General features: G+C 39.9%; 1 protein-coding gene across 1 annotated transcript in view; it reads right to left on the minus strand.

Moving 5' to 3' along the window:
* Positions 1-10,628: 10,628 nt before the first annotated feature.
* ift172 (intraflagellar transport 172) overlaps positions 10,629-16,846 on the minus strand; it is a 50,702-nt gene continuing 44,484 nt past the window's right edge. The window contains exons 41-48 of the mRNA XM_069683893.1: positions 16,564-16,674; positions 16,347-16,466; positions 15,982-16,077; positions 15,200-15,259; positions 14,969-15,067; positions 14,254-14,407; positions 13,722-13,813; positions 10,629-11,797 (exon numbers count right to left, since the gene is read on the minus strand). Of these exons, the coding sequence (XP_069539994.1) occupies positions 11,708-11,797; positions 13,722-13,813; positions 14,254-14,407; positions 14,969-15,067; positions 15,200-15,259; positions 15,982-16,077; positions 16,347-16,466; positions 16,564-16,674 (822 nt within the window). The 3' untranslated portion in view covers positions 10,629-11,707. The remainder of the gene's footprint in view (positions 11,798-13,721; positions 13,814-14,253; positions 14,408-14,968; positions 15,068-15,199; positions 15,260-15,981; positions 16,078-16,346; positions 16,467-16,563; positions 16,675-16,846) is intronic.

Here is a 16,846-nt window from a genome sequence, read left to right on the forward strand (position 1 = left end):
CTTCGGTTAATGAAATGTTTCCAGTGAAGATGTTAAATGCCACAAACGGAGCCCTCAGTTGGTGGAAATCTAAATGCAAACAAGAAACCACAGAAACGAAAAACAATTATGCTTTTAGACAACATCTGTGACATTTAAAACAATTAAATTGTTTTCCTCTTCTATTGGGAGCCTTCAGTTACCCGCATTACCTGGATATAATGAACACAGCAAAAAGGTGTGGTCAAACTGGTTTGATCTCTACTTAGTCACTCGAAGTTAGGCTCCACTCAACATTTGAAATGATGACAGATTAGATATGGGTCAAGGGCAGAAAGAAGGTTAATATGGTTCTAAAAGAAATGTTAATAGATTTTATACCTTTATAAAACAGGCATATATATATAACTAAAGTCAACTGGCTGTCCTTTCATTGGGAAGGCCAACTTAGCATTTTAGCCTAGCTTATCAGGCTATGAACGGGGAAGTTATTGTCTCCACCAAAAAAAGAGAAAAATAGCTAAAGGCTAATGCCTCGTTACTGGCAAAGTTTTTATTTCTATCATATTTGTCAAAATTCAAATTGTAAATGACTCTTTTACTTGCTTTTGATTGGGACTTTTGATAAAGGGTTTGGCTAGCAATTTTCGTTTAGCCTCCAGTGTTTTGAGCTATCCTAGCCTAGCTTAGTAACCTGATTATAATTTAACCTGAAAAAAGAGAAAGTAGCTGCAAAGCAAAGGCTCCTTAAACGAGTAAAACACAACATGAAATAAGTTTTAGGTTTAGAGCTTAGGTTTGGGTCATATTCTTTAGCCTCCAGTGATAGTTTTGAGCTAGCTTAGCCTAGCTAATCAGACTGAATACTGGAGGAATTTAACATGAAACAAAAGAGAAAAATAACTGTAAAGCCAACGCTCCTTAAACCACAATGCCTGGAATAATTTTTGTTAAATACATAAAACAGAACATGTCAGACAAGTTTTAGGCTAGTTGTTTAATAAGGGTAAGGTTAGCCCAGCTATATTTGTGTGCTTTCAGTGATTGTGCTTAGCAATCTTAGCCTAGCTTAGCAGACAAAAATGTGCTTGTAATTACATTACCTGGCCTTCAAATAGACTATTTGGTATGTGAGCCATATCCAGCTTCTTGTACACCTTAAGGGGCTGTTTCTCACTGCGTTAGCTTGAGCAGCCCAGCAGATTAAGGCCTGTAGTTTAGAAAAACAATAAAAGCAGGCTAAGGGCTATGGATATGACCTGGAATCCATATACTTTAGCTCATGTAGCTCTTATTAGTTATGTGGTGGTCTGTTTGTTCCTTTTAACGGCTAATTCGTTGTTTTATAAAGCCATTTAGAATTAATGACAGATAAACGGGGCCCTGTGTCACTTGTTTTTTGGGAGGCAGATGCTCTCCCTCTTTCTCTCTTTCCTCCCTCCATCGTTAGAAGAGGAGGGTGGAAAGCGGAGTGAGGACAGAGCTGGGAGCTGGAGCTGAGGATGTAAAAACCTGGCTTCATCTGACTCCCTCTCTTTCAGAGGACCACCCCCTCCCCTTCTCTTCTCTCCTCTCTCCCTCTGACTGCGCCCAACTTCTCTCCCTCCATCCACTCAGCTCCTGTATCCTCCTCCTGACTGCACCCAGCGCACACAAAACCTGATTCTGGAGGGTTTAGGATGTTGCCCGGCTCTGGTTCTCTTCTGGGTTTGGACTATTTGTATTTGAAGAGTTCCTTTGAAGGAGGGGGAAAAAAGCGATTGTTTTTGCTGCAGAAGAAGGACGCACCGACCTCCGCATCCCCCGCAGCATCTCTCGGCTTCCTCCGCATCCTCAGCATCCCTGCGTGGACCTCCAGAGGGGAGCACCACGGACCGTGCGGAGCAGGCAAATCAAGCCGGTTTAAAGCGTTCTATCAGCGGACAAACACAACGTCTCGCATCGGTGTTTTTACGGAGGTCCGGGCTGACATGGGTAAATGATTAAAAAAAAAAAAAAAAATAGAAAACTGCGCCATTTATCCTGCACCCTTCCGCTGAAAGGTATTGTTCTTCGGTTTTCCCACAAATATGTAGTCTGTATGTTTACTAATTTAACCCATTAATTTTGGTTAAGGCCTTTAAAACCTCCACCAGCTCCTTTCATCTGCGCTAAATCTGCTCCTGCAAAATCCGCAGTGTGCTTTCGTGCTCTGCGGAACTTCTTATTGGTCATTTGATTCTGAAAAATGCTAATTAATCACAATATGCACCAAAAACCAACTAATTAAACTAAAGAAATGCATCTGAGGGATTTTATTATGATAGTCCACGGTGAATTATGGTGTCCTAATTACATAAAACACTACATATGTATTATTTATTATAATGTAATGTTGATGGAGCATTTAACTATTCATACTTTGAGTCTTTTAATATTCTGTGTATGTGTATGTGCTCCATTAATGCAGAAATGTTTAATATAGGCTCTAACACACACACGCCCGACCCCCACAAAGGCAGCCATCCCCCTCCTCCCCCCCCCTTCTCCCCCCTCCTCGCTGCATTTTAGCCTACATGAGCTATCTGGGTCATTAGCATTTCAGCGGTTAATGAGGCTGCAGATGGGTCCATCTCTTCTGCTCTGCCGGGGTGCCTTTGAGCAGCACAGATGCTCCTACTGCTGGAACTAAAATAATAATTAAAGAATTGTAAGGAAAAAAAAACAGCTACATGAGACGATGTTTTTGGAGCTGTCAGGATTGTGCTCTCATGTGGGCTGAGGAGTAAAATCGCAGCAGCAGCAGCTTCCTCCCCTGCAGCTGTGTCATTAATGCAGTGCTGTATAATAACGTGCATTATGGCTGCTGCTGCTGGATAATGGAGGATAATGCTTTAATGGTGCTGCAGTGCTGCTTAAAGGACCACCATGCTCTCTTTTATTTGCATTCTTTAAAAATGTCACATTTAACCGCCTTCCTCTTCATGCATCATTATCACGGATGTACCTGGAAGCCATTTTTTAGTGTGCATTAATTTCACAGTGAAAATCAGTTTGCAGAGGCTTTACAGTTGCACCACTTAGACAGTCCACCTCAGTGAACACTATGTGCTTTAGCTCTATCTCTGACTGCATTGTTGTTCGAAGTGATGCAGTTAGAAGTGCTGGGAGGTCCAAAAATACATCTGAAGGAGGAGGTCACATGATTAAAGGGCTGATACAGAAAATAATGTAATTCTTGTGAAAGGCTGGGTTCTCTACAGGGCTGTAAAATGTATGTTTTAGCAGAATTTTGTCAAAGACATTCACTCTAACCTCTGAAATATGACAGCAAGTAGACATTATGTTTGTTTTAGACCATCGCTGTAAGTCTGTGCAGTGATTTCACTAAAAATGTGAAATTAATGGAAATTAGAGCCTGCGAGGATGCTGCAAACACAGGTTGATGTCATTATATGGCAATAGCATCTGTGGCATCAGGGTTAAAACATGCAAAATGCTTGTAATGTCCCTTTAAGTAATCACAGTTCTCTGTTGAATGTAAGTTATTAACCCTTTAATAGTCGGTGCAGCTCGAGGAGGTGATATGTAGGATTGTCGTTTTTGTCCTTGGCTGTAAGCTCTCCCTGCATGTCGCCTCTTGTGTGGAGGTCAGCGGGACATCCTTGACAGTTTATCACAAGGCCAACATCAATACACACGCACACACACACACACACACACTCCTACACACACGAGCACACACACACGTACCTATGGACCTCTATAGCATCTTAAAGTGTCCTGAGCTGCAGGAGGAGACACAGCACTGCAGATAGAGGGAGCTGATTCTGCCTTAATACATCATGTACTATAAGTAATTGTTGCCAGTATAATCCTAATAAGTCAGTATAAACGTACATATGTTGTTTTATTAGTATGATTTCTGTGCACTTTATCAGTAGCCTACATTTCGTTATAATATTTGTAGCCAGCATTGAAACATTCATACATTATTATAGTTAATATATTTGGCCTTAAAGTGACAATACAATATAAATTAAAGTGTTAAACACAGGAATTTTACAGGCTAAATATTGTGACATTACTTGTTTTATTCCTTATTTAAGAACATTAAAAAGGTTTAGAAGAATCCGTTTTCCTTCCTTCCTTTCCTGCTTTTGAAGCTATCCTCATGATAATGCTTTATACTAACAACAACCTGGTAACAGTCATTATTTCTGGGGTTATATGAAGGTTGAGAAAACTGTCGTGTGGGCTAACTGACAGGGACAAAGCCCAGTGAAGCCGAACACGCAGATATGCAGGAATAAAGTGGGATAAATGGGATTGAGTGGTAAAATAAAAAGTTAGACAAACAGGGGGCCGGGTTACAGAAAAACAGAACAAAAACGCAGAAAGGAAATGTTTGGAAGTTTGGGTCGTCTCTCCTCGTGTTCACAGCGGACCTTGATTTAAATGTCCATACAATTAAGGCACGCGGTGAATGCCAAGAGAGCGGCTGAAAATCAGCGAATGAATGAATGTTTGACAGCCTCTACTGGACAAGCTGAGGAACTACAGCTGTCAGTCAAAAAAACACTAAATGCAAAAGTGCCAACATTTTTTACTTTAATAACAAAAGAAGATTCCTCTGGGTTTTTTTGTATCTTGATAGCATCAAAGCTAAAAGCTGAAGCTGATACAGTAGAGTGTGTTGCAGTACCACTAATGACCACTAGTGGCTGCTACATGGGGCTCCAAATGTTGCCTATAAAAGATGAGGACGTAGCATCCAGGAGGAGCCAATGCAGATGTGCATAAAACCTGCAGTCTTTCTAATGACCAGCAGGGGGCGACTTCTCTCGCTAATTTGAAGTCTCTTTCAATGCAGCATGATGTTAATTTCATAAATGGTCACAGTGGCTGCATCACACAGCAGATTTGGTTCTTGGCAGCAGACCTTTGACCTTTCTGACATGCTTCTTGGTTATTTTGAGATTAATAGAGAAGACGTATAGTGGATATATTAGGAGGTATTTTTGGGGGGGAGCATTGCCTTGATTGACAGGCGCCTCAGCCTCTCAGAGCCAGCCGTGGTGTGTTTGCACTTGGTTCGTCCCGTCAGCGCTTCATCCCTTCTGATAAAATATTTGTTTTCTTGGTCCTGAAATGTTTAAAGACCAACAATCTAACACCGGTCAGAATCTCATCATGCTTTCCTGCAGATAAAACCAATCACATGATGCAGACAGATACAGGAGAGTTGAACACCAACAGGAAATCAGTAGAAACAACCTCCAGCTTGTCTTCTTCATAAATTGCACATAGTTCAGTGAAGTACTATCTGATGCTGCCTTTAATGTAGGATAAAACATCATGTACTATTTGCAAATATACAAAGTAGCTGACTGCCTTCTACCATGAACAGTTAAATATCTTCCCTACTTCATTCAAAGCCAGCAGAGAAGCACAAAAACACAGTCACACTCGCACATTGCCTCCATCTCTCCACTCCATCACCACCATCGTTGTTTGTTTCTGCTCTGTTGCGTCTCACTTACATCACCCTCCTCCACAGATCCAGCCTCCTAAATCATAAAAGAAATCCTCTCTGATTTATCGTCTTTAGAAATGCAGGACTGTCCGACTGGTTCAGTAAATATACTGACAGATACGTCAGAAGGAATGCAGCTCAAAGTGCTTTACAATAAGGATACAGACACCGAGTGGCTCACATAGAAACAGGGATTATACTCTTTAATAACTATATTACTGTTATATATAGTTGACCAGTGTGTCGGACAGTAGGGCTACATACTAATACGTGTTATGTATGTGTAAAATAAAACCTACAAGAAATGGTACTAAAATAGGACAAGGGGAAAAAAAGGAATAAAATGCAGAAAATACAAGATTTCATCTCAATTCAAAGAAATAAAAAGGTGGAATTATGAATATATGAAAAAATATGTGCAACAAAAATCAACATATATGAAATCTACAACATACAGTGGTAGTTTCACGTCACATGTATGTGGATAATGTGCATTAAAAAGCACCAGAGTGAAGATAAACTGATGAACATGAGCTCCTTCTTCTTCTTCTTCTTGTTTTCCTGTTAATTTCCTGCTGGCCTGCTTTCCTTCAGCACCACAACATGATGATTTACCAAACTGTGAATTAACATGAGACTGAATAATTATTAACACACAGAGAGAGACAACAAATGCTCTCAGTGAGTATTAAAGACAAGAATTATAAACAAAAATGGGATACAGTGCGACATTTTTAATCATAACTTGTTGAATCTTTCAAGTAAAAGGTTCATCGCCTTCTTCCTATCAAACTAACTGTCTATAACGATAATTTCTATGTCCCAATCACGTCATCTGTTGTCTGAACATGTGTGCAGGTGTGAATCTCCCGTACGTGGTCTGACTTCAGTAACCTTCAGTAAACTGTCTCTGCAGGCTGAGCGCTGTAGGTGAGTGTGTTCATGCAGCAGAGCAGGAAACCTCCTGAGTTATCGCTTACTAATGCGTTTCCCCCAAACACACCAGCTGTGCTATTGATCGAGGATGTACAGAAGCTCTGCTGGGAAAGAGGCGGTGACATGTGCACACTGTATGTAGTGTAGAGACGGTCAGTGCACGGACAGTACGACCACATTAAGAGAATATAGAAGGTTGATTTCCCCCCCCCTGCAGCTCAATAAAATATCTGTAAAATGTCTCTAAACATTTTGTCCAGAATTATTTTTAAAAATATTTTAATGGTAATTCCTAAAAAACGAAAAATATCAACTGAAAATTATAAAACAGTGGATTAATGTACACTTAGAGCAGAAAATATCACTAATTTTATTGTTTCAGTACATTAGTTTATTGTCATAATATGCGCATAGCTGGTTTTATTTAATATAAGTTACAATGTGTTTATTAGCAACTTTTGTACCTCTGTATTTGTCTGATATGATGTATTCATTTTGGTGTAAAAGCTTTTTTTCGTCGGTAAGTATTGTAATGTTTGTACGTGCAGTGACTGATGCATGAGTGTGTCTGTAAGAATGTTGAATAAAGAAATAAATCACACATTTTGTTGTGTTGCTTTTTGTCTTTCTACTTGTGAAACATTTTCAACACGTAGGTTTAAAGTTGGAGAAAGTTACCGGTCATTGCTGAACATACTAGAAAGATCAGTCACTTCCAGGTAGAATTAAAATCTTTATATTTCTATTTCAAGTATCAGAATAATAAGATTTGTAGGTAAATGGTGAATTATGTTGCATATTGAGGAAAAAACATGAACATAAAACTAAAATATAATGTCACCTTTAGAGTTTGGAAACAGCAGCTTATCAACATTTTCAGAGCATCATTGTCTTTCATTTTTACGCCGTGTTTGTTCCCACATGATGATTATAATACTCACTATTATTCACTGAAAAAAGGGAACGCACGAGGCAGGATTTAATGTAAGATATTAGGTTTTTCAGATGGTGCTTGGTGCAGTTTTTTTGATTGTATTCATACTGACAAATTAGAAATTGAGTCTGAATACAAAGGTTTTTTTCCAGGGTTGCAGAGTCCTCTCTGTTACTCTTTTGGTTCTTGAAGCTGATTTTTAAACAGTTAGCGTATTCCCTGTGACAGACTGGGAACACAAATACTATTATGTCCAACAACACAACAGAAATATATGAAACAGATGATTAATGTGCACGACGATAAAGAAAATATGAACACAAAAACAATGCTACATGGACTACTAGTCAATAACATGAGCCTAATATATCGGTATCGCAAACGGCAAAAAGGGTTGGAAAATATCGGCATATCGGATAGCCACAAAAAATCCAATATCATGCATCCCTACCAATAACAGTCTAAAATAGGGTTAAAAGAGCGCTACACTGATTTAACATTAACCACCATCGTATTGACGGACAGTTTAAACAATAAAGATCAAAATAAACGCTGTATAACCAGAGATATGGCCTTATTTACCTTACAAATTCGTCTTCCTTGTGTAAACCTACTGCCTACATTACCCACAATGCAGCTTGACCACCAACGGTTTGGTCACAGGTTTAGAAGAGTTATATGCTAGTACCGTAGCGGCTAATGGAGCCTCGAAACGGTCTCCAGCGTCGTACGTTTCCCAGCTCAATATCCTCTTGCTATGACACATTAATGAGCTCTGTTTAAGGGTTTTATGATCTCGGCAATGTATTTTGTTCCTACATCGGAAGTTTAATGTAGGTTTCTCCGGGTAAATATGTCGAAATCATACACGTACAGCTTACAGCATGCTAAACATTTCCCTTCAAATTTGCAGGTTAAACAGTTTACTTGACTTTTTACATTAATAACCACACAGTTGCAAAACAGATTTTTACCATTCAAACTGCATTTAAACCGTCTATTTCTCTTCTTCTTCTGCTATTTCAACCCCAAAGACGTCCCTCACTGATCTCTTATAATAAGCTATTAGTTAATTTTGGACCTTGGGAAAATATCAATGGCCCCTTCAAGCAGAGATCAATCAATCAACCCTCATTTACTCGAGAGATCATTGAAGAAGCAACACTTACTTACTATGACATCGAGCCAATTACAAAAGTAATGAAAAGACAGACAAAATAGTGTTTAATGAATAAGAAAATAAATTGATTAAAGCCTGTTAAAATCACCAAACGGGAGATATTCTGACACAAATTTAAGACCGGTCATAAAGACGTTTTAATTACCGTATGTTTTTACATGTTGGCTGTATTTTAAAGGGGAATTCCATTAAGATTAATTTTGATAATTTAGTATATTCAGTAGCCTAATTAAATTGAAAAGAATTAAAAACACTTAAATAAAACAAAAATAAATAGGAGTTTGGAGGCTTAAAATCAAATTTCTCAAGTCCACTGACTTTTGTTTTTTTTTACTTCTTACAGCTCTCTTTAAAGCCACAAACAGCTTTATAAAAAGTTTTTTTTACATATGTAGAAGCTCCGCAAGACCTCCCCCAGACTTTCATGCATATCATTGGTGGAGTTCCCTTTTAAAACAACAGTTTTGAGTTTCTGCAAATGGATGCTGAATCACTCTGGCAGGATGAGTCAGACTGCCCCTCAGGGAAATCCGCAATATCCTTCCAAACAATTAAGCTAACACAGAGGAATGAAAGACAGCCCTGGTTTAATAGAGTTGAGAATTTAGAGGAAAAAGCTCCACCTGCTCTCTGACTCACCTGAGTTATTATTCTTCCGCTGAGAGGAGCCTCCTACACCGAGGCACAGAGGACAGCCACAGCAGGGAAAACGAATATTAACCCCTCAACCTGCTGCTAACAAACAGTGAACGTGATTTGTCAGGTTTTCCTGGAGTCTTTTTCTGCTTCACTGAAAAAGAAACTGGCCTCAGCATCAGAGAAGAATCTCTGCCGTTCCGTCTGCCGTGACATCTTTAATTGTAAAGCAGCCAAATCTTGTGTTAAGGCTGTCTGCAGAGATGGTGGAGAAGGACACAAACACCTGAGAGTCATGTAAGAAGGTATCTGTAAGGATATCTGTCATTCTTGCTTTAATAGTCTATCCAACGGTGTACCGCAGGGATCATTCCTGGGACCTTTATTATTCATTATACCTATATTAACAGTCTGTATCTGAATCTCCTTAAAGCTAAGTCCAGCTTTTATGCTGATGATAGAGTGATATACTACTGTCAACACCAAAGACTGATTATTTCTATAGTTATTGTTAATGCCTGAAACGGCTGGCGGGAGGGTAGGTGTCAGACAAAGTGATTAACTTCACGCTGCCTTTGTTTACATTTTCAAGAGCGAACATTTAAAGTGAGTGACACATATGACTGTTAAAGAAAGCAGGAAGAGGTTATTTGGTTAAAAACCACCACTTACGCATGTATAGGACAAAATCAGCAGAGAGATAGGAGGTACGGCTTTGTCCACAGGGGGCGCCAAAATCAACACAAACCGAAAGTTCGTCACAGGAGCTTTAATGGAGCCTAAAAATGCCTGATCCTGTCTGCCTGTTGAGCTCTGAGATTTATGGAATGGCATTTTCCATAACCTGCGGGACACTACATGCTAAACTTGCTTCTCCCACGATGACGATCATTTTCATTACAATGACAGAGGTAGTCATTTGAATAACTTGATTGCCAAGTAATAAGCAAATGCTAGCTTGCTAACATGCTCAAAAAGACGACGAATATGATGTATATTAAACCTGCTAAACATCAGCGTACTAGAATTGTCATTGAGCGCATGTTAGCATTTAGCTTCTACATAGCTAACGTTGCTGTAGAGTTTGAAGTTGAAGTTGTAAAATATGTTAAACAACAGTGAAAAAGTCCTTTAAAGAACCTTTCTTGAGTCAAAAACTAGATTAGATAAAAACATTTTTTGTCTTACTTCACTGGTGTAGATTAAATCAAGAGAAATACAGAAAAAAGTGAGAAATTAGTCAAAGACGAAAGATCCGCGGTTTTGGAAACAAGCGTTTCCCTGACCTAAGTAAGCGCACAAGAGAAAGCCTTTCCCTCTCGTACTTACTCGGCTCCATATTCAGGAAGTTGACTAAAAATATCACAACTTGATGCCTTAACATCTAAATGAGTAAAAGCGACAAACACAAACAAAATGTTTGAAACTATCTTTTATTTTTAGACTTTATTAACAAAATACATTCCATATCAAACACACAATAAAGGCATTGCCAGAGACGCTGGCTTCAGAAACACACAAGCTCAGTTACGACTCTGCACATTAAAAAGTCCTTCTGACCGTCCGTCCAAAAGCCTTTTAAGTGTCATAACATCTGCTGGAGAGGAAACAACAGAGCTGAAATCTGAAACCTTTGGCTTTTATACAGCGATGCCATCCTGAGAGAAAGTCCTTCTGATGGGAGGAGAGGGAAAGATAGAAAAGAGAGAGAGGTATGGTAGAGGAGAGTATAGGAATGTGTTTTGCGATATAATGACGATAAACTGAACGGTCAGAGAGCACGAATAAATTAAGCGAGAGGTTTGTGTGTCCTGTTTTTAGGTCCCATGAAAAATCGAAATAACCATAATGTTTTGTGTATTTAAAGCCTGAAATATATAATTCATGTGTACCACAGAGCTCCACTGTTATTTAACTATTTAAAACACATAATGAAACACAAACTGAACAAATGCACTGCAGATTATTTTAACCGAATCCCACATTTAACGCTTCAAATACTCCAGGACCAAATGTGGATAAAACTGTCGCTGAAAAAGCCCCAAAATTATGCAATATTTCCTCCTGTTGGTGAAAAGTTAGCAAACAACTACAATGATCCGCTCTTCAACGAAATAACTGAATAATAAAAACATAATAAACTATATAACTGTGACCTGTTTTAAAGATTTACGTCTTCAGAGGTAAGGATGAGCTTGGAGTTAAGAGGCACAGGCAGCGTAGGAAAGTCAGTAACCAATGAAAGAACTGAAGTTGTTGGTTTTGGTCCTTTTTGTGAATATTATAGACTAATAATGACCTCCTGTTTACTTCAATTCTACACGGGCAAGGAGCAAATAAAACATGTGACAAAGCAAAATCGTGCCTTTGCTTTTCATGAACTTTGCGGAAAAAGGCTTTGAAAGAGAGGAGGAGATAAAATGTATCAACAAGAGAAAATGTAAATGAAGAGATGACTGAATAAATAAATAACTTGAGGAAAAAATAGTTGGTGGCCCGTTTAAGATGTTTAAATGAGGGCTGGAGATCAGTGGAAGGAGAATCCAGACGCCGCCAGACCTCCACACCACTGGCTGATGAACTTGAGGACGTCCTGACACTCGGGACTGTGCGTGGTCTGTGGGGGAAGAGGGACACAGACAACAACCACTTGAAAAGCAGATTCAACATACAACCCATGAAACTGTAAGTAGCTGTATGTAAAGGTGTGTATATCTGACGTAGCCTAGGACAAAAGCTAAGTGTCTAATAGTGTTAATCAAAGGTCTGAGTCTATTATGAATTGATTATCTGTGTGTGCAGAATTCAATAATTAGGAAAATCCATCCTTTATCTACACCGCTCATCCGGTTCAGGGTCGCGGGGGGGCTCGAGCCTATCCCAGCTGTCATTGGGCGAGAGGCGGGGTTACACCCTGGACTGATCACCAGTCAATCACAGTGCTGACACACAGAGACAGACAACCTTTCACCCTCAGAGTCACCACTGACCCTAACGAGCATGTGTTACAAACAAAGTGCACCATGTTGGATTCAGTTGCTCGTGTTTGAGCTGTTGGAATCAGTTCAGGTTTTAAGTTGGTAAAAGTACAAATATCACACTGTGACAAAACTACAAGCGAAAGTTAGCATTAAAATGTCAGTTTAGAACAGGTATGAAATATGTACCGTCAAGTTCGCTGCATAAGATGCACTTTTAATAAATTTTTTTCATCTAGAAGGTGGGCTGTGTCCTATATACCAGTGTGACCGATATACCAGAGAGAGGTATGTTATTGTGTTACTGTATTTTACCCAGACAATGGTGCGATAATCTAGCTAAAGCTTCGTCACAGACCTGCGTCGTCATGACCGCCAGTGCAGCCGCCGCCCTCACAACAATCAGCGTTACCGTAGGCTGAGCTCAACTACAGCACGGGTAGCTAGCAGGATTACAAACTCGACGTGGTGAAAAGAGATGGTAGGCAGTAATTTGTGTGTGATTCAAATGAAAATCAATTGAAATAGTGTTGAAATAACTCGTTTACATGTTTAATAAATATCTATAGAAAACATTTTTCCCTCTGGGATACCCTGCGTCTTGTATTCCGGATTTACGTTAAGTATTGTAACAGGATTGGGCAGAGGACAGGGTAAAAACGGTGGTGCAGCAATCAGACACAGAGTCAGGTTAACGGAAAACAAAGGGTTTTTTATTTACCCTAACAGAAAGTCTTTGACAAAACAGAAAATCTAGCTCCCTCAGGAGGCCTGTCATTAAATCCACAAAAGAAAAAGACTATCTTAGCCGGGTCGCTAACCGACTTACCAGCTCAAAAGAAATATCACCACAAGTTCGCCTTGGGCCTCACAGTGCAAGAGACAGAGAGCCTCCTACTCCCAGCATGTGCCACACGAACTGAATTTCCTGATCCCCTTTGTTCTCCCCTGATGTTTGATCAGCCCCAGGTGTGTGGCTTCCCACACCTGCTCCCAATACTGTCAATAGGGAGTGGGTGGAGCCACCTGGCAGAAATGTAGATCCCTCCAACTACCTTGCCCCTCAACCCCTTACAGTATTATGAGTAAAATGTACCAAACACGACTGTAACAGGTGAAAACAATGATCCAAAACTTCAAGGGACATCTTCAGAAAGCTCAGTACTTTTCAAAATAAAATGTTAACAAGAAAAAGAAGCAAATGTTCCTCTTACAGACGCTGGAACCATTAAATATTTGTCATAGTAACAGTAGGAACAATATTGCAAACTATTAATTAACTAGCCGTTTAAGTTGTACTTGTATAAACTGTTAATAAAATATTATAATCTATAATGTCTTCATATATTTTGTGTGTAAAAAAACTGGATTTGTGAAAGAAAGGAAGTAATATATTCAAGTCTGATGCTGTGGGAGAAGAAAATGGCATGAAAGTAAAATACTAGCACAGTGCTTTCCGCCACTGGATACTTCCTGTTTATTCTGTTTGCAGCTTGTATTTACAGGCTCCGCAGGAAGTGACTGTGTAAGCAGAAAACTCACCTGATATCAGTCTGTTCTCACCTTTGTGGCCATGAGGAATTTGTTCCAGTCGTCCTTGTTGGCTGCTTTCCCCACAGGCGGAAACTCGACCTTATTCCTCAGCACGGGGTACCCTGCAGGCAGCAACACCACAGAGTCGGAGGTAAACTCTATCTATCGTATATCTTGTTGCAGGTGAAGGTTTATTTCACAGCGTATATTTCTTTAAGATTCAAGGACAAACAGCTTTAGAGGAATCATCCTGTTTGTATGAGGTGTGCAGACATAGATACATGTTTTCAAATTAAAAGCACGGCTAGAAAAAATAAAAGAAGGTCGTAGAAGTAAAAAATAATCCTAAAAATGTAGAGGTTAACAGGTTTTTATATCTTTACATTCATATGAAAACAGAAGAGTAATTTTACACCAAAACATAAAGATATAAAAGTAAAATGTTAAGTAGCACAGTGGATAATGCTTAGCTTTGAATGCAGACGTGTGGTAAATATTCAGGTCCTTATTTTCTTAAGTACAAACTGTAAAAAGTCCTCTATTGAAAGTGTGTGTGTGTTACCGGTGAGCACGCAGGGCAGAGAGCGGAGGCCGGTGTTTGTGGCCACCAGCGAGGCTTCGTACGAGTTCCTCTCGTCTCGAGGAAGAACCTGCTCCACCCGGTGGTCCATGGACACCATCAGCACCCAGTCACGGATCTGCTCCCGCTGGGCGTCCTGTGACACGCACGAACACACAGATAAGAGAGTGAACAGAGTGAAACCTCACACTTCAGTCATCTGACGCTCTTTTAATCCTTCTCACAAGTAGGGCAGCAAATAAGCATTATTTTGATTATTAGATTGGCTAAGTTGGCAATAGAAGCTTAGCGGTGACGAGCTAGCCAAACCTAGCTTATAGATCAATAAAATATCCATCCATCAATCCATCATCCATCCATCTATCTGGAGTTGATTTAAGAAAGATCCAATCAGTTTAATGTGAGGTTTAAATGTAAAAACTTCAGCCTTCATCAATGGCGGAATATTTTTGTTAATGATCCTGTTATTGTCTCTAATCATTTCCGGCTAACTCTCTGGTCCTTTGAACCTTTCTGTTTTCATCTGTAATCTGTTACATGCCATCAAGGACAGTTAATGATACTTATGTTTTTCTGTTCCTGCCTGCCTCTAGAATCTAAACTGCATGTGGTGCTACCTGAGCCAGATCTGATTTATATGACTTATATGACGTTAAAGAGTGTGTTTGGTTATGTGTGTGTAGAAAGGTTGCCTTACGGTGACACAGAGTTTGGTGGGAACTGGAACCTCAAAGGGAATGTCTGTGTCCTGGAAGTCAGTGTGATCGACAGTAGCCAGGGTTCCCTCTGCAATCGCCTGGAGGCAGAAACCATCCACCAATCAGAAAACAGACTTCAGAGTCACGATTGTAGTTGTCATATATTTATAACTTTTTGTATTTATAAACTCAAAACTCGAGATATGAGACATCTCATTGTGTTTACTCACATCACACAGATCCAGGAAGTGGTTTAGGAAGATGAAGGCCATGTTCTCCCAGCCGACAGCCTGCCACGTTAAAATACAGAGAGCTTAAGATATTTTTTCCATCATATAAACGCAGGTTTTCCCTCTCTACCGCCCCCTACTGGCTGGCTGCAGTATAGCTCATAAAGCCGCCTCCTCCATGTTAACAGATGGGACATGAGTCAAACTATAAAATCAAAATACACGTCAAATAAATTTTTCTCCAACATGGTTTCTCTCATTAGAGTTAGCTCTTATCATGCTGATTTATGATAAAAGTGTTCATTTTTCTGGCACTTTTAATTTGTTATTTGATGCTATAAAAAGGGGGTGTGGCTTCATGATTGACAGCTCTGTTGACAAATCGGGCTCCTGCAGCGTTCTGTTCCCGAGTAGCAGAGTAGAGGAGGAACGGCGAGAGGAGACGTAACTAAAACTAACAGTACAGACAGCTGTTTTGCTGTTAAATACGCTGATGTGCAGGATCTTTGTCGATTTTTTTCTGTAAGTTAAATGTGTGTTTTGGGTAGAGGAAGGGGCGGGACATCATTAACACAGCTCCACCAGCCAACCTCTACTGCACAGACTCTGGCTGTACCCGCCTTGGGGGTATTTTGGCTTCATATAAGCACAACGCGAGTAGATAGAGACGTGTCATCCATCTTTATATGCAGTCATTGGGTAAGAAGAACATTTTTAGGCCATAAACACGAAAACTGAAGTATTAAAGGAACATTTACGGAAAGGGAAGAAGAACTACTGACCCTGCACGCCAGGCCGGCCTCGTAGAAAGCCTTCTCTGCAGGAACGAGCTCAGTGTGACGCAGCAGAGACACGGACAGCTTGGCCGCTACACTGATCTGAAAACACACAGAAGAAGAAGAAGATTTGTTGTCAAAATTAGGAAAGAATCAGAGAGTTTAGCTTGAATAATAGATCAGAGATTACATTGGCATTCCTATTTTTTCCTTTGTCATATTGATGATTGTATGAGTACATTTTTGACATGGTGTTCAGGTGCTTTATATCAAGTGTATTTAGCGCCAATATGTGTTCAAACTGAGAAGAAATATTCTCTTTATAGGCAGGTAAATTCAGGTTAGTCTGAGTGTTTCTGTGTTTCACGTACCAGCTGCTCGATTCCTTTCGATGCAGCTCTCGTAGCGTAGTAGTGAGCGATCAGCAGCAGCTGTTCAAAGTCTTCATGAGCCGGAGAGTTGGCCTCGGCTGACCTGGACATGTTCTCACACTGAAATCACAGAAAAATGAAACAACAGTTATCGGAAGAGTTTAACATCTTATCAAGTCTAGTCCAGAGTTTTGATGTGGAGCACGTTGTGATTTACCAGCTGCAGCAGGAAGTCGCGGAGGTCGGCCCACATGCGGTACGACTCTGGTCCATCGGTGTCGGGAAGATTGATGATGTCGAGGAACAGGCGCTTATAGATGTTAAAGTTCTGAGATTCAGAGAGATGAAATTTATTGGATGGAGCCTCCATAGAAACTGTCAAATGTTGTAACGTTAATGTTTAGTGTACAAAGAGCAAACTTTGTTGACTTTAGGTATTCTATTTGGATATGAACCCCAGGAAGAGTAGCTGTCGTCCAGGCAAAAACTAATGGGAATTT

This window comes from Semicossyphus pulcher, unplaced genomic scaffold (assembly GCF_022749685.1).
Source record: "Semicossyphus pulcher isolate SPU_LCO1_2020_fin unplaced genomic scaffold, fSemPul1.0.p SCAF_11, whole genome shotgun sequence".
NCBI lineage: Eukaryota > Metazoa > Chordata > Actinopteri > Labriformes > Labridae > Semicossyphus > Semicossyphus pulcher.